Source organism: Ictidomys tridecemlineatus, chromosome 11 (genome assembly GCF_052094955.1).
Source record: "Ictidomys tridecemlineatus isolate mIctTri1 chromosome 11, mIctTri1.hap1, whole genome shotgun sequence".
NCBI classification, from domain to species: Eukaryota; Metazoa; Chordata; class Mammalia; order Rodentia; family Sciuridae; genus Ictidomys; species Ictidomys tridecemlineatus.
In genome coordinates this window covers 120601821-120628830 of record NC_135487.1, presented here as the reverse complement: position 1 = coordinate 120628830, position 27010 = coordinate 120601821, and the positions used below count along the sequence as shown (strand labels likewise).

The 27010-nt window shown below is 40.5% G+C and overlaps 1 protein-coding gene across 2 annotated transcripts; it reads left to right on the top strand.

Annotated features, from left to right (window-relative positions):
• Positions 1–2764: 2764 nt before the first annotated feature.
• Positions 2765–16810, top strand: LOC144368376 (uncharacterized). 2 transcript variants are annotated; one of them, XM_078027205.1, is made up of 9 exons: positions 2765–3049; positions 6334–6618; positions 7513–7667; positions 8294–8512; positions 9242–9316; positions 11310–12881; positions 13369–13788; positions 15297–15485; positions 16516–16810. In XM_078027205.1, the coding sequence occupies exons 2-9, from the start codon at positions 6354–6356 to the stop codon at positions 16612–16614; spliced, it is 2994 nt and encodes a 997-aa protein (XP_077883331.1). In that variant the 5' UTR covers positions 2765–3049; positions 6334–6353; the 3' UTR covers positions 16615–16810. The 2 variants fall into 2 exon arrangements, with proteins under 2 accessions (XP_077883331.1, XP_077883332.1); XM_078027206.1 differs by lacking the exon at positions 8294–8512 and having other exon boundaries at positions 2766–3049.
• The last annotated feature ends 10200 nt before the right edge of the window (positions 16811–27010 follow it).

The following is a 27010-nucleotide window of genomic DNA, read 5'->3' as shown; positions in this document are numbered from 1 at the left end:
TGAACAGAGCAGGGAGGAAGAACATGAGAAGAAGATTAACATTAAACAGGGACGAGAGGTGGGAGGGAAAGGGAGAGAAAAGGGAAATTGCATGGAAATGGAAGGAGACCCTCATTGTTATACAAAATTACACATAAGAGGAAGTGAGGGGAAAGGGAAAAAAACAAGGGGGAGAAATGAATTACAGTAGATGGGGTAGAGAGGAAAGATGGGGGGGGATAGTAGAGGGATAGGAAAGGCAGCAGAATACAACAGACACTAGTATGGCAGTTTGTAAAAACGTGGATGTCTAACCAATGTGATTCTGCAATCTGTATATGTGGAAAAAATGGGAGTTCATAACCCACTTGAATCAAATGTATGAAATATGATATGTCAAGAGCTATGTAATGTTTTGAACAACTAATAATAATAATAATAAAGAAAATTGCTTATATATAATATCCAAATAATATACAATATATCAGAAATGTTTCATCAATAATTCTAGGCATAAGATCAACATAAACATCTGCATTTCTTTATTTTGCAGATATACCAATAGAAAATATATTGATAAAAAATACAAAACCATGATGTACTTAGGGATATCTAGCAAAAAATATGTAAAACCATTATAGACAAAACTATGAAACTTTACTGAGGATTGCAAAGAAGACAAATAAATAGGAACATATATGATTTTTTTTTAATTTGAAGACTCAATAACATGAATAGGACAATTCTTTTCACACTAATCTATAAACTCCACACAAAACCTCAAAGATCCTTGCAAACACACCCCTTTGGTAAAGGTGTCAATAGTGGGAGAAGTTTTGCATGTGTGTGAAGGAAGTATATGAGAACACCCTGTACTTTCTGCTGAAACTGCTGTAAAATTACAGATTTTTTTCAATTTTTCTCTGTCCGTATATAAATATATCACACTGAATTTCACCCTTATGCCCATCCATAATGCACTAATTTAAAAAACTATAAATAAATAGAAGAAATATCTGTAGAGCAGGAGAAAGGAAAGAGGAGAAGGGGGAATGGGTGGGAAAGTGAAAATCCGAGGGACTGAATTGGAGAAAATCATATTCCATACTCATACAATTGTATCAAAATGAATTTCAGTATTAGGTATGTTTGCCATGAATTAATGAAAAAGAAGTATAAAAGTACAGGTCATTCAGTTTTAAAAAAAATCTCAAAGACATTGCTGAATAATTTGTTGAGATAAGCCTAAAACCTATATAAAAGAGTAAGGACAAATCATAGTGATGATTTCGGAAGCCCCAGCTCTACAAGAAGCCAATGTCTATTAAAGCCATAATAATTAAGGCAACATGGAATGTGACTTAATAGATAGCACGAAGATAGAAGCACATATATGTGAAAACATGGTATTGTAACACAGCCAACAGAAAGGCCAAATATCAAGTGTTGGGCTGATGAGAAATCTCCATAGATGAGAGGCAAACATTGGGTTTGTATCTCACAAAATCACACAAAAATTACATAGCATGAGAGACTGAAGTTCTAATGTGATAAGTGATATCATTTACAGAGAACAGGAAAATCTCATTACATTGAGGGAGGGAAAATATCTTAAAGCACAAAAAAGTACAAGCCAGAAAGTAAAACTTTATTAAATTCAATTGCATGCAAATTCTAAGTTTTTTTTTTTTTTTAAATAAGACAGGGTATTAGAGTACAAATACAAATCAAACACTGGGAGAACATATCTGCAATATGTAATATGATTAATAGAGAGTTTGCATGCAGAAGATATACAGAACCACACATCCTACTATAAACATCCCACTTATAAAATTGCCAAAAAATATGAGTATCTCTTTTTTTTAGAGAGAGAGAGAGAGAGAGAGAGAGAATTTTAATATTTATTTTTTAGTTTTCAGTGGACACAACATCTTTGTTTGTATGTGGTGCTGAGGATCGAACCCAGGCCGCACTCATGTCAAGCAAGCGTGCTACCACTTGAGCCACATCCCCAGCCCCATGAGTATCTTTTAATTGGATTAACAACAATCATCCAATCTCCGATACACATATGGGTAGATGTTTCATTATTGCTAGTGAGCAGTGCCTTCCGACTGAAAATAACTAATGGTGATTTTCAGGGAAGCTTGAACAGACAAGGATAGTAGAAAAATCTACCCTGTCCATACAGTGAGGGTCAGAGAACAATATCTTGGATGAACTGGGAACTCAGTTCATTCATCTATCCAAACACTCCCCGTCGTTCATGCCATGAAGATGAGATGAATGGTGCTCCTTTCCCTTTTCTTCTCACTGTGGGGAAGACTAGGAGGGGTGCATTGCAAGTGACTGGAATTTGCACCTTTCCTCTTTGATTTTTTAGCATCATGCAAAGGAAGAGAGGTTCTTAAATGCTGCATATGGAGTTCCTGAAATGCTGTATGGTGTAGCATACGGTTTTCTTGCTTGGAGAAAGTATTAAAAAAAACCTGGTGACTGTAGTGAGGGCCCTCAAGAAAAGACAAGAAGGAGATGAAAAAAAATTATATAATATTAGGTAAAAAAACACATCTGGACATGAAGCTGTATTGCGAAGCATTCTGCCAATTTTCCAGTTCTAGACTTCCTTATCTATTGAGATTTGTAAGAAAAACCTGTAACTACTGCTCTAACTTGTCAGGGTTACTGAGATGTTAGGGGAATACCACTTAGCTTCTCTGGCTGAGGAAATCGAAACCTAGAGGCATCTTGCTCTGTTTACTACGTTGCTTCCTCTCCCTCTGGGCTGAGAGCCCAGCAAGTGAGACACCCAGCATTGTCAGTAAGTGACTCACCAGGGCACTTTTCCCGTTTTCTTCAGGAAATGCTTCATCTTTTCAGCATTTCGGAACCCAAAATCCTGCCGAGAGATGTCACCTATTTTTCTAATGCAAACCAAAAATCCCTGCTCCCTGCACTACTGAAGAGCTGAAGCGCTGGACCACTGTTGAAGAAATCCCCAGGGGGGTGAGTCCTGTCAGTGCTTTCCGTGGAGAAGATTTTGTGGACACCTCCCACAAATCACAAGGTCAGCCGGGGAAATCAGTGTTGGGTCTTCTGGGTGCTGGGGTGAGGGGAGTCGGGCTGGCATCAGCTGCTTTGGAATTGGCGACAACTTCAGTAGCTAGACTGATTCACTTAGAACGACAACAGACCTCTTTATTCCTCCAACACGGGGGCCTGAAAAGGGGGAAGAGCATTTTGTCTATTTCGGATTGTAAACTCTGAGGAGGAATTGGCAGGAGTTCATATTGCAGAAGAGGACTTTGGTTTTCTTGGTTGGAGAGAGTATAAAAAACTTGGTGACTGTAGTGAGGGGCCTCAGGAAAAGACAAGAGTGAGACATGAAAAGAAGCATAAAGTAATGTTAATTAAAAAAAAACACACCTGGAATGGAATGACGCTGTGTTGTGTAGCATTATCCCAATTTTCCAAAACATGAGAATAAACGGAAAGGCATCGTAGAAAAATTTAGGTTCACAAGCTCAGATATTCAAGTATATGATCTTAATATTTTCAGAAGTATTTTTAACTTTCCTTTAATTCCATTTGAAAACAGGACTAGTGGCAGATTTCAATCACTTTTGGATAGTTGTGCCAGCCTGAAAATTCATTATCATACATATACATAGGTTTTGGTGTTCAGAGGTAGAGAAGAAAAAGGAAATTCAAGTACGGGAGAAGAAGGGAAGTCAAGTAGAAAGAAGTCTTGTATATTAAAAGACTTTCTGTAGAGCCAATTTCAATATTTCATGTGCACTTGAATAGATTATGAGATTTTAGTTGTTGATGTCAGATTTTTTATATATAGAAAATATTGTTAAGTACATCAGGTATGTTGCTCAGATAATCTAAATATTTACATATTTTTAAAATTTTGTTCATTCGGGAATTGAGAAAATCATAGATTAAGAAATACTTCAGGCCAAAAGATATGGAGATCTGCCACACCAACTAAAAAATTGTCACTTTTTCTTGTGGTTCCTTGAAATCCATATATGTGTAGCTACACACAGATAGCTATATAAATGTAATAATGTATACATCTGTGTCTCTCTGTGTGTATATATGGAGAAAAATATATTTATGGTACCAGGAGGACCAAAAAGTCATTATAACTGTTATTAGAAACATTCATAATTAAAACTGCTGGGTTTCCTAGGAGTTGAATGTTTTATTATTAGGTGATATCTGTTAACAATGTCTGTTTTTTCCACATTTCAGTGATGTTTTTTTAATGACACTTACATAGATGTCTTCAATTAATTTTGACAAACACATAAAATCACCTAACTGATTAGGCCCTTTATGTATATGCTGGTATAAAGTATTTTGTCTTGTTTTTTGCTACCTTTACTTCAATCTATGACACTTCTTTATTCTCTTTGTTTTTAACTTATTATTCTATCTTATGCTTTATGAAAAATACATCAAGAAATTGTTATTTTCTGTTTCTCTCCTACTTTCGCCCTGATGATGGGCTTCCTCTATTTTTTCTCTTCAATCATATCTTTATTTTTAAGACATAGTCATACTTAATCAAGTTTGTTTTCATTCTCCTGATCTTCTGGCCTGAAGTATTTCTTAATCTATTATTTTCTCATTGACTACTTCTTTCAATAGATATTTCCATGTGGGTTGTTGTCTTTCAAAACTACCTAGGCCTTGAGAAAAACAGAGTAGTTGTTGAGGCTTTCCTGCTTAAATATCATTTTTGTAGGTTAAAATTACACTTCCAAAATTATTTTTTCACCCAAGCCATGTTAGAGCACCTTCTTCTCTACCGAGGGGCTAGATATATTTTGAAATTCAGTTTTTTAAGTTCACAGAAGACTATTTGAAACATCTGTTGTATACATTGTACTACTACAAGCTCCACTGAGAATCTGTATCTTTACTCCAATACCAAAAGCAATAATATTTCAACAACAACACAAACAAGAGTGTTCAGGTTTCAGAAGAATAAGGATTACACATGGCCACCTATCATCTCACATATGGTTATATTTTACAAACAAATTGTGTTGCCACACTCTCAAAACTTTATATTTTAAAGATATTTGGGTTATGCAATTAGATATTTGGGTTATGCAATATTTAATCTGAGGATGTTCCTGTTCCCTCAAGGAAGAAGCAATTAACAGCCACAGAAATTTGAACATTCCATTTATCCAAAAGGTGTACAAAGAAATGATTCCTAAACTGAAAACACTTGTAAAGTAAGCAGAAAACTGGAATCCATTGCATGTACCAGTGTCACCAGGGTAGAGCACAAAAAGCTACCTAGGTTCAGAAGTGTGACTCTAGTCCATGTGGGAGTTCTAGGGATTCCAGAAGACAAAACCTCAGTTCACACTTAAAGGTTGTAGTGGGAGGTAATCAGAAAAGGAAATACAGAAATGGCTTTTCAGGCCATGAAAGGGAAGTAGCAAAGTCATAGAGCATGAAAAGACAAGAGTGTGTTGTGTATATCAGAAGCGTGTGACATGAGGGATATGAAGAGCAAAACAGAAATGAAAAACAGAGGAGGTCACTCAGGGCCTTCCAGGATGCTTTAAGGAGTCAGAAATATTTCTTACACTATTAAACATTTTCAGCAGTAGTGTGCTGTGGATCCTAGAGAGAAAATGGACTCCATGAAAAACCTAATTAAGGAAATCAAGGCTGAAAGAAGAAAAACCAAGCAACTGTTGAAATTTTTCTACCAATAAATACTGTGACCCTACACCAGAAAGCAGATAGATGTTCAGCCAAGTGACAGAAACGGGGGCAGAGGACACAGAATGCATGCTCCCACACGAGGACAGACGCAGTACTAATGAGAGCTGGGCAGGGAAGAGCCAAGTGGACAGGGTCAGTGCCTGAGCCTGGAAGTGGGGTGCAGCAGCAGACAGTCACTCCTGGGGGCAGGGGGAGGCCGCTGCCATTGGCCCAGCAGCCACTTCATTTCCCACAGGTGAGCAGAGAGTCAGGAGCAAGATACACCCAGGGATGGGCCCAGGTCCAAGAAAGAACGGCAAGGGGAGCCAGGGGCTCTGACACTGCACCCCCCAGCCTGTTTCCAGACCCCTTCACCACCCACCATTGAATCCACTCAGCTCTCATCACTCAGAGGGAAGAAGTTCTTAGAAACGTGCACTGCAGCATTTCTCCCCCATCTCCACAGCAGCACCTCTGGTCACCCAGCCCTCTTCATCGCACACACACCTCTGGACGGCACTTGGACGGGGGGCAGTCACTCACATACACATAGGCCATTTTTGAAAGTGTCCGTATGCACGTGTCAGACTCTGTGCTGTTTCTGTCTCGTAGGCTCATCCGTAACTTGAGAGATGGTGAACGAATACAAGAAAATTGTCCTGCTGGTGGGGCTAGAGGCCATTAAGGATTATGAATTTAGATTGATTAAGTCCTTACTGGCCAAAGACTTAAAACTGACTAAAAAAATGCAAGAAGATTATGACAGAATTAGGATTGCTGACTTGATGGAAGAGAAGTTCCACAGAGATGCTGGGCTGGGAAAACTGATCACACTCTGCAAAGACATTCCGGCACTTGCAGAACTCGCGGAAATTCTTAAAACTCGGAGGTTGAAAGGTAACCAGGAGGCACCCCTGGCTCCCATCCTTTCTGCTCCCCCACCTTCCCCAAAATTGACTAGAGCCCTGACTTGCTCATAGTTGATACATCCGTTTCCCAAGTCAAAACCTCAGTAGCCATAATAACAGTGGTTCAATTTGACCACTTAGAGAACTCCTTTCCAGTCAAGGGTTCTGATGTATTTTTGGCAAAGGGGTTATGTCTTTTGAGGGTGGAGATGAAGAAAATAGGTAGAAGGACTCATTGAGAGACTAGTGTTTTCAATACATTACATTGGTAAATAACAAAGTAAAATTGGGCGGGGGGAAGTGTGCATTTTAAAAATATTTAAATCAGTTATTATTATCGCTTTATTAGGATACTAGTTCATCATTAATACTCTGACAACAAAAGAGAAGCACTATTTAATTAAAAACCTGCCTTTCGGCGATGTGAAGACATTCCCTCTTACGAAATACTGGGTTTAAAAACCACGTGTAAGAACTCAAACTCCAATACCACCACTTTTTCATGCTGCAAAAGAGATGATATTTCCTTCTCTATTTTCTCCAATTGGAGAAATCTTCTACAAAGATGACCTCTCCTTAACATCATGTACAGTGTAAAAGCTTATGAGGCAAATGTACAATAAGAGGGTTAGGAAAGGGATTGACAGAGGTCCCTGGGAGTCCCCGGGATAGGAAGGCTGTGCTCACTGCACACAGGAAGGGTAAGGAAACCACCGAGGGACAGGCTGGGCCTGGGTGGCTACTGCCAGGCTGAGCTGATGGGCTAGAGGTGGACGCCCACAGTCAGACACAAAAGCAGGAGCAGAGAGGAAACAGACTGAGACTGTGTCCACTGTCTTCACCCAGGAGCCCCGGTTTATTGTGCTTTCTTTTACTTCATCAGTTAAAAGGAAATCCAAAGGGGGAAAAAAACCCACAGGGAAAAAAAAATCTACAGGGAAAAAAGTGGAGCAGGATGAATCTCCTACTGCCCAGTCCAGGTCCACAACAAATACAGATTCGGAACCAGAGTCAGAGGAGGAGCTACCTTCGTCGAAGGTAGGACGGCCGAGCCCCCACTGAAAAGCATCCACTCCTGATCTTCCACTTCTTGCCTTTTAATCTACCTTCCAGTCTCTGTATAGATCAAGAACGTAGTGAAAAATGAGCTTCTGAGCCAGCAAACTCATACCTATTGGTCTCCCGTTTTCTTTCAGTACTGCTGTGCACTTGAACTTAGGTCATATGACGCCCTAGGGCAGAAACAGAAAATCATCACACTTTTCTAAGATATGCACTAAAATAGCAATCAGTTTGGGACAATGGCTTGCTAAAGCCTATTGAGAGACACTGAGTCCAAATTTAGCTGTTTCAAATCCAAGTCTCCTGCTCTCTCATCACCAGAGGTTGAGTACGGGGCGATATGCAGAAATTACTTTTCCTCTTTCTGTGAAGCAGTCATGTATGGCCAGTGCTTACCTTCTGGCCATCTTTTTAGAGGATGGACTGACTCCCTGGAGTTCCCAAGGGTATTAGTATAATTAGAATCTGCTTATAAATACAGACTTTCTTGCCTAAAGATGCTCTGCTTCAACTGACATTAAACCCCATTACCAAAGGCTGGGAGTGTGGCTTAGAGGTCAAGCACCTAATCAGCATGATTAAGGCCCTGGTTCAATTCGTAGCACCAAAAAAGAAAACCTACCTCTGTCAAGAAAAAAGAAAGACTAAAAGTCTCTCAAGAAAACAAAATGAAAAAATCTGAAAACCCTGAGAGAACACAGCTTCCCCCAGAACAGGGTCGGTTTATGGAACCTTCAGCCACCAGCAAAGAACAAACTGCGGTCTGTCCCCAGACTCCTCATGGGCCTCCACCAGAACCATCCAATAGTCCTCCAATCAAGGTACCTCTTCCTGCTCCTAATACTTGTCCCTCCCCACACCATATTTCAGGGGTCATTAAAACCTTGAAAGAGCTTCTCCTAATCCCTTACTGTACCCCCATTTCCTCCTACAATTAAATCCCATATTGATTTACCAAATGCATCTATCAAAATCTCAGTGCTATTTACAAGGCATACATTGATGAAACAATTTCTGATCTCCACAGTGTTGTGTTCATGTGTTGGTCCAGGAGAGATGGGTATGGATAGGGGGTTGGCCAGACATATAAGGATGCATGAATACAAGTATGTTCACTCTAGATTCCAATTTCTTCTCAACCCTTTATCTTTGCTTACTGACCAAACTTCTGAGTTAATTTTCAGACACCTGTGCTACTGCTTGCCACGTCTTTTGACCCATACCCTGTCCCTGCTTTGGAATTCCTTATTACCCATCCCGTGCCAGCAATAATGCATTCCTCAAATAATTCCTCATGGAAAGACCCCCTATGCCAAAGAGCAGACATTGACCCTAAGCTTTTCTGTGCTTTTATCCTACTGTTAAAAAAAAAAATAGATGTCTTTCTTCTCTACTAGATGATAAACTCACATTGTAGTCAGCTCTGCCAGAGGGGAGAAAAGACAGAGGTGGAAAAGTGATTCACCCCTGTATTATCAACTCCATCAAACTCTGCTTTTTGTTTTGCCTTTTTTTTCCCCCTGCCTTTATGTGATTCCTGTGATTACCAGCGACCCAAGATCAAGAAGTCTGGACCATTGGTGAATGAGCAAGGAAAAATTTCTTCAAGTTTTCAGGAGGAGCAGGTAAGAGCACAAGTTAAGTTACTCTTCTGCACTCTGGTTTCTAACTCAACACCCACGCTGCACTTCGACTTAGGGTCCAGCCTCACCACCAAGCCATGTGCCGATATTGAAGACAGACCTCCTATACAGAGAGACTATAGATTTTTGGCTTGATTTTCTGTTGTATTTACTTATTCATTTATTTATGGGCAGGAGGGATTGAACTTAACCAATGAGCCAAATCCCCAGTCCTCTTTATGTTTGATCTTGAGAGAGGGTCTTGATAAGTTGCTTAGGGCCTCATTAAGTAGCTGAGGCTGGCTTTGAATTTGTGATCCTCCTGCCTCAGCCTCCTCCTTATAGGAGCGCACCACCATGCCCAGCCTCTGTTGTTAGTATTGTTGTTAGTTCCCAGAACCCACATTTCCCACAATAATCTTTCCTGAAAGGTCAAAGAAATCTGCTTTTTTGTTCGTCTGTTTTTCTTTTTAGGAGCCTGGAGAACAGGTGTCAGGAAAAAAAATGTGCATTTCCTTAACGGAAAGTTTTAGTTAATAAACAAAATTCAATTCAAAGGCTACTGACTTTGTTCTGAAATTTCCTCCCTTAGAGAAAACAAAAACAAAAACAACAAAAAAAAGAGGGTTTTTTTTTTTAACCCAAACATAACCCTAAAAACTGTGCTTGATCAAGTCAGCTGGCAGCAAATGTAGAACCCAGGTTCATGTACATCATCTCATTTCTTCTTTATAATACCATATGAAAATGGTCTTGTTAGTCTCATTGCACACATGAGAAAACAGAGGTGGGTGAAATCAGACAGGTCACACAGGTAGTAGACATTCATGCCAGGATTTAAATCCAGCCATCTTTCAGCTGTAAAACTCGAATGTTTAATGAACACAGATGGACTGCAGGGTAGGTGTGAAGATGTTAAAATGTCTCAAGTTTATTTTTAAACCCTTTTATGTGAAGTGCTAGGCTTGGGGTTTGTTACTGTGGCACAAGTGCCCGTGGTGCTTAGAAGCTGTTCTAAGGGGCTCTACTCCAGGTGAGGGCCCTCTCAGCAGTTCTCTCACACCTATACACAACTGGCACTTTAAAAGTCAGATTACTGAATGCTGTCAATCCTGTCAAAACTGGTCAGGGGACTGGGGCTGTAGCTCAGTGGCGGAGCACTTGCCTTGCACGTGTGAGGCACTTGATACCACATAAAATAAACAAAATAAAGGCATGCTGTCCATCTGCAACTACAAAACAGTTTTAAAAAAAAAACTGGTCAGTAGTGTGTTGTGCTGACCCAGTTATGATGATGGTTAATGAACTTCCATTCATGTAGCTGAAGATTGTCATGGCATATGATTTTAGAGAGATTTCCCGTTACTACTTGAAATTGTCTAACCATGTAGCTAAAGAGAATGCTTTGGGGAGTATGTTGAATTGCTGTGAATGCAACTAGGACCCCAGAAAGATTCTGGCTTCCTGATCCACACTATGGAGGTGGCAGGACCCTTCCTGAGGAACTGTGAATTTGAGGGACCTGTTCTGTGGGAGTTATGATCAGACACCTGAAAGGATGGAGACCTGTCTATCTTATTTGTCAAAGAGCACAGGACAGGGACTGGGGCATGTATTTGCTTGACTGGAAAGGCTTACTTAAGAAATGCCCATAAATGTGAATCTGCTGTTTTGCCCTCCCCCCAAAATAATCCTAAGAGTTTTATCTAATCAAAGGATTTAGATCCGTTTTATAGGATCTGTAGAACCACCTCCCAGACCAATGGAATTGCAGTCCTTTCTGATTTTAACATTTAAAAGGAGGTTTGTGGAAGGAGAGGGCAATGGGGTGGAAGTATCTGAATGTATGCTATGATTCCTGCTGTGACCCAGAATAAAATTTGCAGGGTCAAAGTCCTATTTAAAGAAGAAAAAAAAAATGAAAATAAAAGATGAATTTCATTTGATTTTAAAACCATTAAACAACAACGAAGTAAAGAAACCTGTTTTCCTTCAGGAAATGGAAGCCACGAATAGCAAAACAAATAACGTGAAGGTCCAGGAATCTCAGGGACAGCGTCAACTTCCACAACCGTCAGAAATTGGCGAAAAACCAACTCAGAATATTATCCACACTCATCAGAAGCCTCCGACAGCACCACCCAGCAGTGTCCACACTCCTCAGAATCCCCCAACAGCACCACCCAGCAGTGTCCATGCTTCTCAGAAGCCTCCGACAGCACCACCCAGCAGTGTCCATGCTTCTCAGAATCCCCCAACAGCACCACCCAGCAGTGTCCACGCTCCTCAGAAGCCTCCAACAGCACCATCCAGCAGTGTCCACGCTCCTCAGAAGCCTCCAACAGCACCATCCAGCAGTGTCCACGCTCCTCAGAATCCCCCAACAGCACCATCCAGCAGTGTCCACACTCATCAGATGCCTCCGACAGCACCACCCAGCAGTGTCCACACTCCTCAGAAGCCTCCGACAGCACCATCCAGCAGTGTCCACACTCATCAGAAGCCTCCGACAGCACCATCCAGCAGTGTCCACGCTCCTCAGAATCCCCCAACAGCACCACCCAGCAGTGTCCATGCTTCTCAGAAGCCTCCGACAGCACCACCCAGCAGTGTCCACGCTCCTCAGAAGCCTCCAACAGCACCACCCAGCAGTGTCCACGCTCCTCAGAATCCCCCAACAGCACCACCCAGCAGTGTCCATGCTTCTCAGAAGCCTCCGACAGCACCACCCAGCAGTGTCCACGCTCCTCAGAATCCCCCAATAGCACCACCCAGCAGTGTCCACGCTCCTCAGATGCTTCCAACAGTGCCACCCAGCAGTGTCCACGCTCCTCAGAAGCCTCCAACAGCACCACCCAGCAGTGTCCACGCTCCTCAGAAGCCTCCGACAGCACCACCCAGCAGTGTCCACGCTCCTCAGAATCCCCCAATAGCACCATCCTGCAGTGTCCACGCTCCTCAGATGCTTCCAACAGTGCCACCCAGCAGTGTCCACGCTCCTCAGATGCTTCCAACAGTGCCACCCAGCAGTGTCCACGCTCCTCAGAAGCCTCCGACAGCCCCATCTGGCAGAACCAACGCCTTTCACTTACTTCTAACATTACCCAGCGGAGTCCAGACCTCAACTATGTCTCCCCCCAATCCATCAGGCAGAATCCAGATTCCTCATTTTTCTCCAACGTCCTCCAGAGGAATCCAGGGTCCTCACTCATCTCCAACATCATGCAGCAAAATCCAGACTCCTCAGATGCCTCCGGCAGCACCAGATGGCAGAAACCCCACCCCACACTTACCTCGGACATCACCCGGTGAGTTCCAGACCCCTCACATGTGTCCCGAAGATCCATCAGGCAGAATCCAGACTCCTCATTTGTCTCCAACGTCCTCCAGAGGAATCCAGGGTCCTCACTCATCTCCAGCATCCTCCAGTAGAATCCAGACTCCTCAGATCCATCCCACAGAACCATCCACCATAATCCAGAATCCACAAGTGTGGCCAGCAACACCATCTGCCAGTCTGCAGACTCCTCAGAAGACTGTGACATCTTTCAGCAGTGGCTTACCCACGGTAAGAGTTTTCTGTTCCCACACTAGAATGACAGGGATTTACAAACTTGGAAGAGCTTCTCCCACATTTGTTTAGTTCAATGGCTCATTTTATTGAGTCCATTTTGAGATCCCATCCTACATCTGAATTCTCATTCAGATAACACTCCACTTCATTGAAGTGATACATATGATTGTTAGTGAGCACTTACCCTTCCGTCTTCCATAATGAGTTAAATTAGACACTAGTTTATGAATCAGTGAGGATAGCGCCAGTGAAATGACTACCTAAATCTTCTTATTTATTCCACCACCTAAATTATACTATTTATGCTAGTGTTGTCTAGATTTCCCCCCAGTTCTGCCCAAGTACTGTTTTCTTGAGGATCAACCTTGAGAATCTTCTTGATGTGCCTTGAGAATCAGCACTGAGTCAGCTCTCACTAGATAGTGACCCAAGACACCCTGTCTTAACGGTACCTGTTTTTGCTGTGTTATTTCCTAAGTAGAATCCAAGATTAAAAACTGTACCTAAAGAAGCCTCTGAAGAATGTGGTCACCAGAAGGGCCCCAAAGAAGTAGTGGTGTTGAAAGTAACAGAACCATTTACTTACGAGTTCAAGGAAGGCGGGAAGAAGATGTTTCATGCTACAGTGGCCACCGAGAGCGAATTCTTCCGAGTGAAAGTTTTCGACATCAACTTGAAGGACAAATTCATCCCAAAGACAGTTATTGCCATATCCGATTACATTGGCCGAAACGGTTTCCTGGAGCTATACAGTGCTTCCACTGTGTCTTACGTGAGCGCAGACAGAAAGATGGAGATCTCAAAGACACTGATTAAAAATGCTAATGCAACTCCTAAAATTGAGTATCTTTGCTCAAGAAGCACAACAAAATACGTGAATGGGGTGTACACGGTGTATAAGGTAAGCCACAGCACTGTTTCATCAAGTTTCTTCTGCAAGCCCAGATTGTAAGAGTCTTAACTTGTTAAGTCAATTTACTGAACAGAGGAAATCAAGGCCTGACTGATCAGGGGTTGGGAAGTGGAGACTTCATCATCAGAGTATGACATAGTAAGTCTCAGAACAGTTGTCTTTACAGGATCTCACCAGGAGAGTTCTTCAGAAAGAGATTCACCAAGAATCTTTGGCATTTTAACAGCTATTCTGATACTTTCATAGCCACTCCAGTCTATAACACCGCATAGTTCATCTCAGCCCACGTATCCTTAGGATTTTGCTTGAGGTTTCCCTATCGGTATCAATGACAACTTAATTGTAAATAAAGAGTTGACCTCCCAAATCTGGATCTGGTTGTGGTAAACATAACAAGAAACCAAACAGATGACTCTGCCCCAGGATGTGGTGACATTTAACAGTGACCTCAGATTCTGATCAGCCGGACTCTTGCCCCTTTAAAAGGCTCTCACCTTTTCCCATTCATTACTTTTCATTTAGAGATGATTGAGCAACTGACCTCTGCATGAAATCATAAGAGAAGCATAGAAGCTGAAAGATCAGAGACCTATAGTCTCCATCAGAGACCCCTCAATTGGCAAAAAAGCTTGGTGAATTCTTAGACTTAAGGTCTTTCAGTCCCGATACACCGTGCAACTTAGTACCCTTAGCTGACATAATGGCTTGTTGGAAGTGTGTCAATCTGCTATGTATGTCTTTGAGGATGGTCTGTTTTTGTTGTTGTTCTCTTTTGATAGTGAAGATTTAAACCAGGGATAATCAATCATGGAGCTATGTTCCTAGACCTGTCTGCCTGCCTGTCTGTCTATCTGTCAATCATCTATCTACTTAGACAGGACCTCACCAAGTTGACTAGGCTGGTCTTGAGCTTGTAACCCTCTGAGCTCAACCTTTTTCCTTTACCTGGGATGTTTTCTGTACACTCTGTTTAAATAGTGCAAATATATGTGGCTGTAGAACTAATAAATATGGTGATATATGACCAAAAACATTGGGACTAGATGACCTAGATTTAATATTTGGAGAAGAGAAAGTCAATGAAGAAGACAAACAATAAATTGTATATTGAGATAACAATCTACTTAATGAGGAAATATAATAGTTTTCCTCAGCCTCACGCAGGGAGCCTTAAATGACCTTTCTTCTCTTTTCTTGTGGAGGTATCAAAGAAACCTATACAGGTAATCAGATTTTTACAGTGACTATGCCTATAGGGAAACAGATTAGGAAGATAAGGTTTTCTAGAAAAACCTTACAGATGCAGACATTAAATCAGGAAAGCCTGAGAGATGTTCGGTGGAAAACACCCTAAGTTTTTGTTACCTGCGATTCAGAAACTTCAGATCTATTTACCTTGCCAGAGATAAACATTTTCATTTATAGCCTATATTTGTCAAATACATAAGAATTCCTGATACATTTCTCAGAATATGAGTGTTCATAATCTTTTGCAGAAAACTGTGAGGGAAGATTGCACTTATTATGAAATACAAGATGATACAGGGAAGATGGAAGTGGTGGTGTATGGACGGCTGACCTATATCAACTGTGAAGAAGGAGATAAACTTAATCTCTTCTGTTTTGAACTGACCTTGAATGCAGATAAGTGGCAGCTGAGATCTGTATTCCACAGTTACATCAAGGTGGGTGTGCTATGGGAATATCATTCTTCCAAAACAAGTATATTTATATATTTTATGTTGTACTTTCGGGAAAATAAACTCTCTATGCTGTTAGAGTGTTCAACATGTGGGAAGAAAAACTAAGCTCTGCCGATTAGGACATATGAACATCATTTTTAAAAGCTAATTCTATTTTTAAACGTAATAAATAAAGTAAATTCAGAGACTTTAAAAATTCATTCTTCCTTAAACTAAATAATGAAGATATGTTGAATTAACCAAAGTAAGGAAATAATTTAATGAGAGATTTGGGTTAGATTAAGGAAGATTTGTTTCAACTTTTGGCTCTGTGATTTTCTAATTGATTAAACATTTAAAACACGAGCCACTTCTCTGTCACCATCTATAAAGTGGGGAAATATTTTCTAACATAACAGGTCATCAACAGAGTCCTTAGGAGATCTAGGTTACCAATGCTGCCCTGAGCAAATCAGAACACAAGTACTTCCCTTTAGAGAAATGGTAGATGACAGTGTCTGTGCTCTTTGTCACACTGATGCACACATTCATGTGCAAGTCATGGCACACTGCAAAAGGCTGATGCTGGACAGCAAAGACATAAAATAAAAAGGCTGACCTGTTCAAGCCACTGATATGTGCAAACGACCTGTTGAAGCACACCTGCAGAGATCTCTCTGATCCTCAGGACCATCAGTCAAATATTCCTCCCACCAGTTGCACTAGGAAAGCCTTTTGTAACTTCCTCCCTCCCTTCTGCCCAATGAAAACCTCCCCTCAGCTTTGCCATGGGGGTCCACCAGCTCTTGTCTCTTCTGCTGTTTCCTGATATCACCTGTGTTCACGCTGGATAAAGTGACTAGCTGATTTTCTAGTCCTAAGCAAGTGGCAAAAGGTGTCTCCAACCACAGGAATGGTTATAGGAGATAAGCAGGAGTGAGAAAAGAGATGAGGTTCGTGGGGAGGAGACCCTGTGGGTGAAGAGAGAAATGTGTGGCCAGCTGCATCTCAACTTCTTGCTTTCTTCTTCAAGGTAATCAAGGGCAACAAATCCAAGATATGTCCACTCAATCGTGATTCAAATATGGACACTTCACAAGAATCCTCCTTAAAGCCAGGATACCATTGGTAACAGTGCTCATGGAGATGAGATCCAAGTACAGAAAAAATATATGTATATATATTTGAAATATATTAAAAACAAAACCCAGCTTTAGTCTGTGGCTGTCACTCAGTGGTGCTGTGCTCCCCTAGCAAGCATAAAACCCTGGGCTCACTACCCAGCAACACAAAAATAAATGAATAATAAATAAATTTTTTTAAAAGTATGATATTCATTGATTCTAGAAAATGGGATTTAGAAGAGCCTTCTACTTTCTACTTGTCTGTATTTCTAAATTCCATATTTTACATCAATCATTTTTATATTTTTTTAAAAAAATAATGATTTTTCTAGAGAAATGCTAGGCTCTAGTCACAGTTGAATAGGCTATGACCTGCTCAAAAAAAAAAAAAAAAAAAGTTTGGTGATGAAATGCAGCCTGTGGTATAATTGCAAATCCCTTTGTCCTGGAAGGGGGGATATCTGAGAATCTGTCCCCTAAAAGGGCTACAATCAGGTACGTTGTCCATGTGGAGGTGTTTGTTGTCTGGTGATTAGCATCAACACACTAGAATGTTAAAAGAATTTCTGCCCCTCCCTGATGTACTCCCTGTATCTGAAATATGTACCAACAGGCCTCCGTAGCTACCCCCCCACACACACAATTCCTCCTCCTTACATTCCTGTGAGTGAAACCATCAGGAAGCTGTCCCAGGCACTTCTGCTGTAGGCAATCACTGAAGAGAACTGATTTTCTTTAGAGTAGAATAGCAGGAAGCAGATGTCTGCAAAGAAATTTTACTCTTGTATTTTTATCGATCACATATTGGTACCAGGTATTTGTAAATTGTTTTGTGTCTTCCTATGAGCCCTAAAAGGTGCATGGACAGTTTTCTCCATTTTACTCTGTGTAGTGTGTGGCAGACAAGCAACAGACAGGCACACCCACTCTCCTAAGGACACTTGATGGGAAAGTAGAGAGCAACATGAAGAACCCAGGGAGCAGTTCCAGTGTGGGGGAGGTGTGATGGGGAAGAATCCGGAGCTGAGTTGGAAATTTGGAGAGCCTGGGAACATTTACCATAATACGTGTCCAAGACTACGGATGCCCTATTTGTGGCTCAATGCCCAAGGAGTATTATTGTATTGTATTGTTTTGCCATAAAATGCCTCCTTTCTTTTTGTTTATTTTCTTATAGTTGACTCAGATGCTAATTAAACATTTTCTTGCCTATAACCTCACCAATAATATATATATATTAATTTATATATATATATATATATATATATATATATATATATCACATACACACATATTGTTATACATTTATATATTGTATAACAGTTCTATCACTGCAGATGTGCTTACATGGTAATGTATTACATGGTATGGGTATGTATTTCTCATCTACTGTTAGAAAACTAAAGTTCAAAGATATTTAATGAAGTGTCAAAATCACTTACTCTGCTAATTAGGAACAGAGATCATCCTGGGATGTCACCTGCTAAAACTTCCTCTAAATTCAAACTTGACTTATGGACACTAAGGAAAAAGATTGCTTCATACCCAACTGATATTGTATTCTGAGTTATCCTGATACTCTGATACTCTATGTAATCTTCCTACAATTTGCTATTCTTGAGTCTGTAGATGGTGGCAATTAAGAGTAAAGCATGACTTACAGGGGACTTGCCCAGTGTCCCCGCCCTGTTTTCGGTCATGTTGATTCCCCTTTGAACTTGTAAGAACTGGGTCTCCAACAGAGATAATCAAAAAAAATCACATTCTACACAAGAGTTTGCTTCTTTGTTTTGTTTTCACTTAAAAAGCTTCATCTAATTCCACAATCCCACTCTAGCTTACATCCTTGTGTCATACCGCATATCAGAGCTCCTCCTTGGAATTAAAATAAACTTAAGAAAAAGCCAAAATCCAGAGCTGCTGCTAGTGCATGTGGGCCAAAGAGGTCAGGTCAGCTCACAGAGATGCTAATCTGCAACCATAGACATCTGACAGATTGGGTGGTACCAAGTGGTTTTAAGCTGTCCAAGACAGAGAAGTGTCATTGTGAAGGTTTCTGGGGTATCCAAATATGAGAGTGATGAAAAGTGAGCCGCTGTAGACCCTTCACTACTGTAACTCAGAAACGAGCATTAGCTGGGGGGACTACTGTACCACAGGTCACCTGTGGAGAAACCAAAACCAGAACTCTAGCACTCACAGACCGCCATCGGGAGCTTCACTGGTCTGAATACGATCCAACTGAAGGGAACAAGTATACAGTGACCCACAAGTAATTTAGGGACACTCCAAAGCCTGCATACGGAACTACTGCAATCAATAGAAGCACCCAACTCACCACATTGAACCCTCTATCAGTCAGATGCAGGCTCCTGAGCTGACAATTCAGAAATTCCTGGTAGTTTGACCCTTGTGCCCCTGCAACTCAGGAAAGATCCACAGGCAAGATTCTTTAGTCCGAGGCCAGCGCAGAGGATGTGAACGGCTAGGCCACGTGGGAAAATCCTAAGGGAGTTTAAATTAAAGACACAGACTCCAATTACCTTTAAACCAGCTCCAGATGGCTCCTCGCACCCCAGCCTCAAGCTACCCAGGGAAGTAGCAAGGTTTACTCAAGAGGCTAGCAAGAGCAAGACAGCAGGCCAGGGAGAGGGCTTTTATTGTGGAACAAAAAATTCTGGGGAAAATCCCATCCAGTGAAGATCAAGTGGGGGCAGTGTGAGATGATTGGATCTTTGAGGGCAGTGATGAGGCACGCCTCCACACGGACAAGCCCTCGGACCCAAGAAGGGTGGGGAAAGCTCTAACACCTAGTGTCTGAGCGCCTCACACCCAGCCGGGGAGGTAACTCAATCACATGCTAGGATGGCCTCCCACAAGATTCAACAAGATTTTCTCCATCTGGACATGGTAGACTATGACCAGCTCTAATGTCAAATCTGATCATATAAGTAACTGCTTCACTTGAATGATAATTCGTAATGCAATAGCCAACATTGTACCTTCAATGGATTTCTATTTCAAGGAATGAAATTGAAGAAGCCATCAAGTCTACTAAAAAAAAAGCCCCAAAACAGATTATTTTTTCTTAGCCAAATTCGAACAGACACTTAGAAAGAACTAATACAAATCCTCCTCAAATTATTCCTTGAACTAGAAAAGAAGGGAACTATTCCAAAATCATTCTATGAAGCGAGGGTTGTCCTGATACCAAAACCAGACAAAGACACATCAAGGAAAAAAATCTTCAGAAATACCCTTGATGAACATACCGGCAATAATTCTTAATAAAATAACTGGCAAACCACATAAAATAACACATTAAAAAGGTAATGCTTCATGATCAAAGAGTGTTCATCCCAGGAATGCAAGGTCCATTCAACACATGAAAATCAATAAAGAACATAAAGAGTCTTAAAGACAAGAGTCTCATGATTTTTCTCAAAAAACGCAGAAAAGGCATTTGAAAAAATACAGCACCAATGAATGTTTAAAAGACTAGAAAAACTAGGGATAGTTGGAACATACCTCAACATTGTAAAGGCGGTGTACAACAAACCCAAGCCCAACATCATTCTGAAAGGAGGAAAAGTAAATCATTTCATCTAAAAACATGCAGAAACCAGACAGGGATGCCCACTGTCTTTACTCCTATTTAACATAGTCCTGAAAATCTAGCCTGAGCAATTAAGCAAGAGAAGGAAATTAAAGGGATATGAATAGAAAGATGAGCTAGAACTATCTCTATTTACCGATAACATGATCCTATCATGTTTAGAAGACCCCAAAACCTCCACCAGAAAACATCTAGAACTCATAAATGAATTCAGCAAAGTAGCAGGATACAAAAATCAATACTCATAAATCAATCACATTCCTCTACTCCAAGAATGAATCTGCTGAAAAATCAGGAAAACTATTCCATTCACAATACTCCAATAAAAATAAAATATTTGGGAATCGTTCTAACAAAAGAGGTGAAGGACAACTACAATGAAAACTACAGAACACTGAAGAGAGACAGGGAAGACCTAAGAAGATGGAAAGACCTCCCATGTTCTTGGGTAGGGAGAATTAATATTGTCAACCTGGCCCTACTACCCAAAGTGTCGTGTAGATTCACTGTGATTCTCATCATAATTCCAATGACATTTCTCATAGAAATAGAAAATGATGTCATGAAATTCATTTGAAAAAATATGAGGCCCAGGAAGGTCCAAGAATCCTTAGTAAAAAAAAAAATGTGAAGCAAGAAGCATCACAACACCAGACTTCAAATTAAACTACAAAGCTATGGTAACAGAAGCAGCATGGTACTAGCTCCAAAATAGGCGTGAAAATAAATGGAATAAAATACAAGACACAGAGACAATTCCATATAAATACAGTTATCTCATACTAGACCAAGGTGCCAAAACCCCATGTTGGAAAAAAAAAAGTCTCTGTAATAAATAGTGCTGGGAAAACTGAAAATCCATATGGGGTAGAATGAAAGTGAACCCATATCTATCACCCTGCACAAAACTCACCTTAAAGTGGATTCAAGACTTAGGAATTAGAACAGAAACCCCGCACCTGTGAGAAGAAAGAGTAGGATAACACTCCAACATGTTGTCCTTAAGACTCCCAAAGAGCAAGAAACAAAATAAAAAATCCACAAATGGGATGAAAACAATTAAAAAGCTTCTTTTCAGCAAAGTAAACAACTAACAGCATGAAGAGTAAGCCCACAGAATGGGAGAAAATCTTTGACAACTGTTTCTCGGATATGACATTAATTTCCAGGATATAAAAAGATCTCAAAAAATGTAACACCAAGAAAACCCCCAAATAACCCAATCAATAAATGAGCAAAGGAACAGACACTTCTCAAAAGAAGTATGAATGTCAACAAATATAAGAAAAAAAATGTTCAACACCTCTAACAATTAGGGAAATGCAAGTTAAAACTACACTGAGATTCCATCTCAGTCAGTCAGAATGGCAATTATCAAGAATAAATGTTGGTTAAGTTGCGGGGGAAAAGGGTACATTCACATTGTTGGTAGGACTGCAAACTGGTGCAGCCACTCTGGAAAACAGTATAAAATTGCCTCAAAAAAAAAATTAGGAATGGAACTATCATTTGACTCAGCTATTCCACCCTTTGGTCTATACCCAAAGGATCTAAAATCAGCATACTACAGTGACACAGCCACATCAAAGTTGATAGCAACACAATTCACAATAGCTAAGCTATGGAGCCAAACTAGGTATCCTTCAACAGATAAATGGATGAAGATATTTTGTTATATAGACACAATGGAGTATTTCTCATCCATAAAAATGAAGGGCTTTATGACATTTGCCAGTAAATGGATGGATCTGAGGACTATTGTGCTATGTGAAATTAGCCAGTCCCAAAAAACAGAAGTTGAATGTTTTCTGTGATACGGGGAAGCTAGTCTACAATAAGAGGGTGGAAGGTGGAATAAAAAATAGAAGTCCAGTGGATGAGATGAAAGGGAAAGAGGGGGATGGAAAAAGAGACAGGGGAATGAATCTGACATAACTTTCCATGTACAAATATCAATATATCACAATAAATATCACCATTGTGGGCATCCATTGGAAATGTAAAAAAGAGAGAGAGAGAGAGAAAATGAGCAAAATTTCTTCCAAAATACAAGTTAGCAGAAAGATCAGTAGAGGGAAGGGAGCAGGCAATGGAGGGAAGGGGCGTGGAAGTAAGAGGTGCTGGAGAATGAAATAGAACAAGATATATCCCATTCTCATGAAATTATGTCTAATTATTCTATTGTCATGTGTAACTAAAAAGAACCAATAAAAATAAATAAATAAACACATAAATAGGAATTCAAGATCTGAACATTTTAATAACTGAAATTTACAACTTCACTTAGCTTGATAGCAAATTGAAGATCACAGAAGAAAAATTTAAATTGTAATATTGTATACTCCAAAGCGCAGAGAGAAAAACAGCTAAAGGTAAATGAACCAACCTAAGGGACCAATTATTAAACAATAATAGCAAGCACTCTTGCATAAGTAATATGAATCCCAGCCAGAGAAAAGAAAATGGTGGAGAATAAAACATCTAAAAAGGTACTGCAAAAAAATTATATTCATGTTTGAAAACATTGACTTACAGAAGAAAGGGAATCAACCAACTCTAAGAAGTCAAAATACAAAAAAATAAATAAAATATAATGAACTACTGGGATCCCAGTCAAATTACTGCAAACAAAGACATAGAGAAAATATTTAGAGTGGCCAGAACGGGATACTGTTGGAACATAAGACTCAGTAAACTTTACAAGGCTGAAATTTCACACAGTACACTTTATGATCAACCAGAACTAAATTAATAACCAATAACAATGCCTAGGAAATCCCCAAATTCCAAAAGTTTATATTTTGTATTATAAAATAACTCATAGGCCAAATAAGAAATGTCTACAGAAATTATAAAATATATTGAACAGAAGATAACAGAACATTATCTAAGGGTGTGGGATACCAGGAAAAAGCAGAGGAAAATAATGTTCATGCAAATCCTATTAGAAAGGAAAAGGGGACATCCCAAAATGCTGGCATCAAGACTCCTTAACAAATTTCTATCTTTAAATTTTAAGTTAAAAAGGAAAGCAAACACTAAGTGAAAAAAGGATTAAATAAACAGATGTGAGTGAATTACCACAAATCAGACAAAATTAGAACAAATTAACAAAGAGAGTTTCCACAAAAATTAATAATAAACCTTGACAAAGATTAATGGATATAATTTCAGTTGTGAAAAACAAAATGTCACTATGGTAACTACAAATATTAAAACAACAAATAATATTTTGAAATAATATTTTGAGAAACTACACCAGTAAATTTGAAAACTAAGATGAAATGAGCAAATTTCTTCTAAAATACGTTACAAAACACAATTACAAAAAAATTATCCTATGAACAATTTAAATATCTAAATAGTCCTGTGCCTGTTGAATAAAATTCATCCAATAAAGGAAAAGATTTCCACAAAGGTAATTGTGTATCTAGGCAGTTTCATTAGTGACTCTATCAAAAAAAATCTTAATGCCCTGTTTAAGGCATAAAAGATAAAAATAATATATAGCATTAACTTCATATCAAATTTAAATAAAATATTAGAAGAAAAGGGATGCCTAGCATTCCTCGTGAAGACTAGTGCAAAATACCTAACAATACATTAACAAATTAAACCCAGTCCTATAGAAGAAATGAACACACTGCTCTATGAAGAAAAATTAAATTGATGCTAAGACACAAGTTCAGCATTCAAACCTCAGTATAGAAAATCTGAATGACAGCAGAATAGGTTTTTCTGAAACATCAATTTGAATAATGGTCTACACACAAAATATGTTCCAAGTGGTAAGGTGAGAGATTACAGCCCCCAGGGATAGCACAGAAATAAGATTCACTGAAGAAGAGTAGGAAGGGCTATTTGGCTGTTCTACATTTCCCTGCATCATTCATCCCTGTTCTCAGGCACCATAGTAGAGAGAGGGAGAGCCTCCACTTAGGAGAAGGAGAAGAACAGGAGCACTGGACTATATTTTATATAATGGGATGACCAGCCCCCCACCAGGGTAGGTTCCTGCTCAGGCAGTGTGAGCGGCCTGGGAAATCAAAAGTCTGAAATAATTAGTAAGAAAGAGAGACAGAGCCAGAAATTAGATATAAAGCTAGTGACTGATGGGTCTTCCAGTCCTAGTGGGAGCTGGAACTGAACAACTGAACAAAGGGCCCCGATTCTTCATTTAAGGGGGAGTTCATCAAAGGCAGGGATGAAGTTTCGGTGGGAGGCATCTTGCTTCTAGATGAGGTAGAGGTCTTGCAGTGAACAGGTTGATTGGCGTTTTGGCAAGCCACACCCATCTCCAAGAGGCTGTGTGGCTCAAGAGGGTCACCCATCTCCATCTCTGGTGCTGTGCTGAACTTGAGATGGAGCTAGGCAGGACGCCACATGGACCAGACATTCTCAAACCAGCGGGGTTACTGCTGGGAATTCTTGATACCAGGCTTTCCTGCCTAATGCCTTCAACATTGCTTTAGTTCACGCACAGTTCATGAATGGCTACCCAAAATTTCAGACTTCAGTGCCAGGCCTGTCCAATCAAACCATACTGGTGACCAGCCCACAGCCACAGACCTCAGACCTGTACCCAGGGTTAAAACACTAGGCCCTGGACAGCCGCTGGCATTACCCGGAGTCCCCACAGTGCCAAGCTTATGACCCAACCCAAAATGAAGCTGTCCCCTGAGCCATAGCCATCAAGACTGGCACAAATAGGGCCTCTGTTTATGTAGACTCTAGGCATTTTCAGTGCCAAGTCACAGAGAGCAGTCCCAGCCTTTAAGCCCTCACCAAGTTTCAGACCAGTCCAGTGCCAGGTTGGCCCCACGGACACAGACTTCAGACCCAAGCCAGCATCAGATTGGTACCCATAACTTCAGGCACCTTTCCTGCAGCCAAGCTAGAGGCTGGTCACTGTAGCCCATGGTCCAGCACACTCAGGACTCAGGCCCACTCCAGAAGACACAGGGTCTGGAGCCATTCCAGTAGACCCAGCACAGGATTGGTTCCCATAGACCCAAGCAGACCACATCTATGGACTGAATTCCAGGCCAGCCCCACGGTCCCAAAACCCAGGTAAGGCCTCCTAACTACTGGCACCAGATTTGCATCCAAACCTGGATTTCAGACAGCACAGATTGACACATGCTTCATGTCCACCCTACACCATGCCCACTCTGTACCATGACATCTTCAGGGTCCAGCCCCACCCCAGTGGGCTCAGGCACTAAGCTGGCCCTTGCATGCTGATCCTCTAGTACCACTTCTACACAGCCACACACAGGGTGATTCCCTGTGAACCCAGGACCCACAATTACCCGTGTGGACTCAAGCTTCGTGACCAGCTTGGCATTAGGCCAGCCTGCAAGAACTCAGGTTTCCAGGCTGATCCAAGTAGACTCAGGCACAGAACCAATAGTGAAGTTTCTATGTGTTGGCCACTGCCTAAGGCTTAGGAAAAATACATATTGGTTTATCTAGTAAACTCCTAACTGTAGAGTATGAACTTGAAAGCATTTTTTTTCTGACTTTTTTTTTTATTAGGTTATTAAGTTGTGTGTTAATCTGGTGGAAGAAACATCAGAGGGCACACACCACAAACTTTGTTTTCATATAAAAAGTAAAGAAGATTTAGGAGCCATGATCATGTTTGTCTTTTGTGGATTCTGGACTCCGATGCTCTCACCTCTCTCTTCTGCCTCTCTACCTTGGTAAGATCAGCTCAATGCATCACAGAAGCAGCAAAAGCAAATCTGTAATAAACTACCATGAAATTCAGAGTATCTGTGGGAGTCAGACAATGGCAATGTTCTCCCTGATTTGCCCTATATTTTCTATCTGTGGATTGACTCACTTTGGGGACATTTCAATTCCAATTTTCCAGAGTAAGAGCCAATATCTTTGACAGTTTTTAAAAAAATGCCCCCTCTCCCAAATTATATATCAGGTATTTGAGCCTTTGGAGCCTCAATGCTCTTCCAGAAGTTAAAGGCCTCACTCCTGTAGTGCTGAGTCCATGACTCACTTGGGGTAACTGTCTTTAAGTCAGAAAGGCAAGGAAATTAATTATTGAAATCATGGATCCTAGTCACAGGTAAGAGCAACTAGGGCAAAATTCATGTACAGGTATTCCAAGAAGGATTCACAAAATGATTTTGAGTTCATACCCTATTATGTCAGCTAGCAATAACTTTAAAGTGTCACGTACTAAGGAAATTACCTGCAAAGCTGATCTTCTTCTATTCAGGAGGTGCAGTAAAGAATTGGTCATAATAGATGCTTCAACCAATATCCCATCTCTCCATTGGCACTCTGGGAAGAGCAAAGGGGGAAGTCATTGAGTGACTCACCTTTCCCAATTGACACTCTCATAGGGGGCTTTGGTGTCTAGGGACCCATCTGCTGTTCAAGAAACTGCTAATGATGGAACTTCTATCAGTCTTCAACAGAGTAAAGAGAACAAGAGGATAACTCCACCACCGTTCTTCATTATCTGTAAGATATTTATGAGAAGAAATTCTAGTTTCCCTGCCTAATGGAATAGAAACTTTGAAACTCAATGGGAGGAGTCTCAAAATTGCCACATAACTTCTTGTTCCCTGGGAGGAGGGCAGATGAGGGAGAGAACTGTCTAAGGACATCATGAAACAGCTGGCACTAATCAAAGATTCAAGTGACCTAAACTTGTGCTGTTTTCTTTTTCTTTTTTCAAACGATTTCATTTTCTTAGCCTTGCACAACATCCTGCAGTTCAGTCTCTGGAGAGGATTACTCATATGCCTTCCTGCGCTTGT

What these genes read in the sequence shown, in the direction of transcription:
- LOC144368376 (XM_078027205.1), top strand. Translation starts at nt 6,354, where the DNA reads ATGGTGAACGAATACAAGAAAATTGTCCTGCTGGTGGGGCTAGAGGCC. An exon ending in CAAGTTTTCAGGAGGAGCAG is followed by an intron (nt 9,317 to 11,309) that starts GTAAGAGCACAA and finishes GTTTTCCTTCAG; the next exon opens with GAAATGGAAGCCACGAATAG. An exon ending in TCAGCAGTGGCTTACCCACG is followed by an intron (nt 12,882 to 13,368) that starts GTAAGAGTTTTC and finishes TTTCCTAAGTAG; the next exon opens with AATCCAAGATTAAAAACTGT.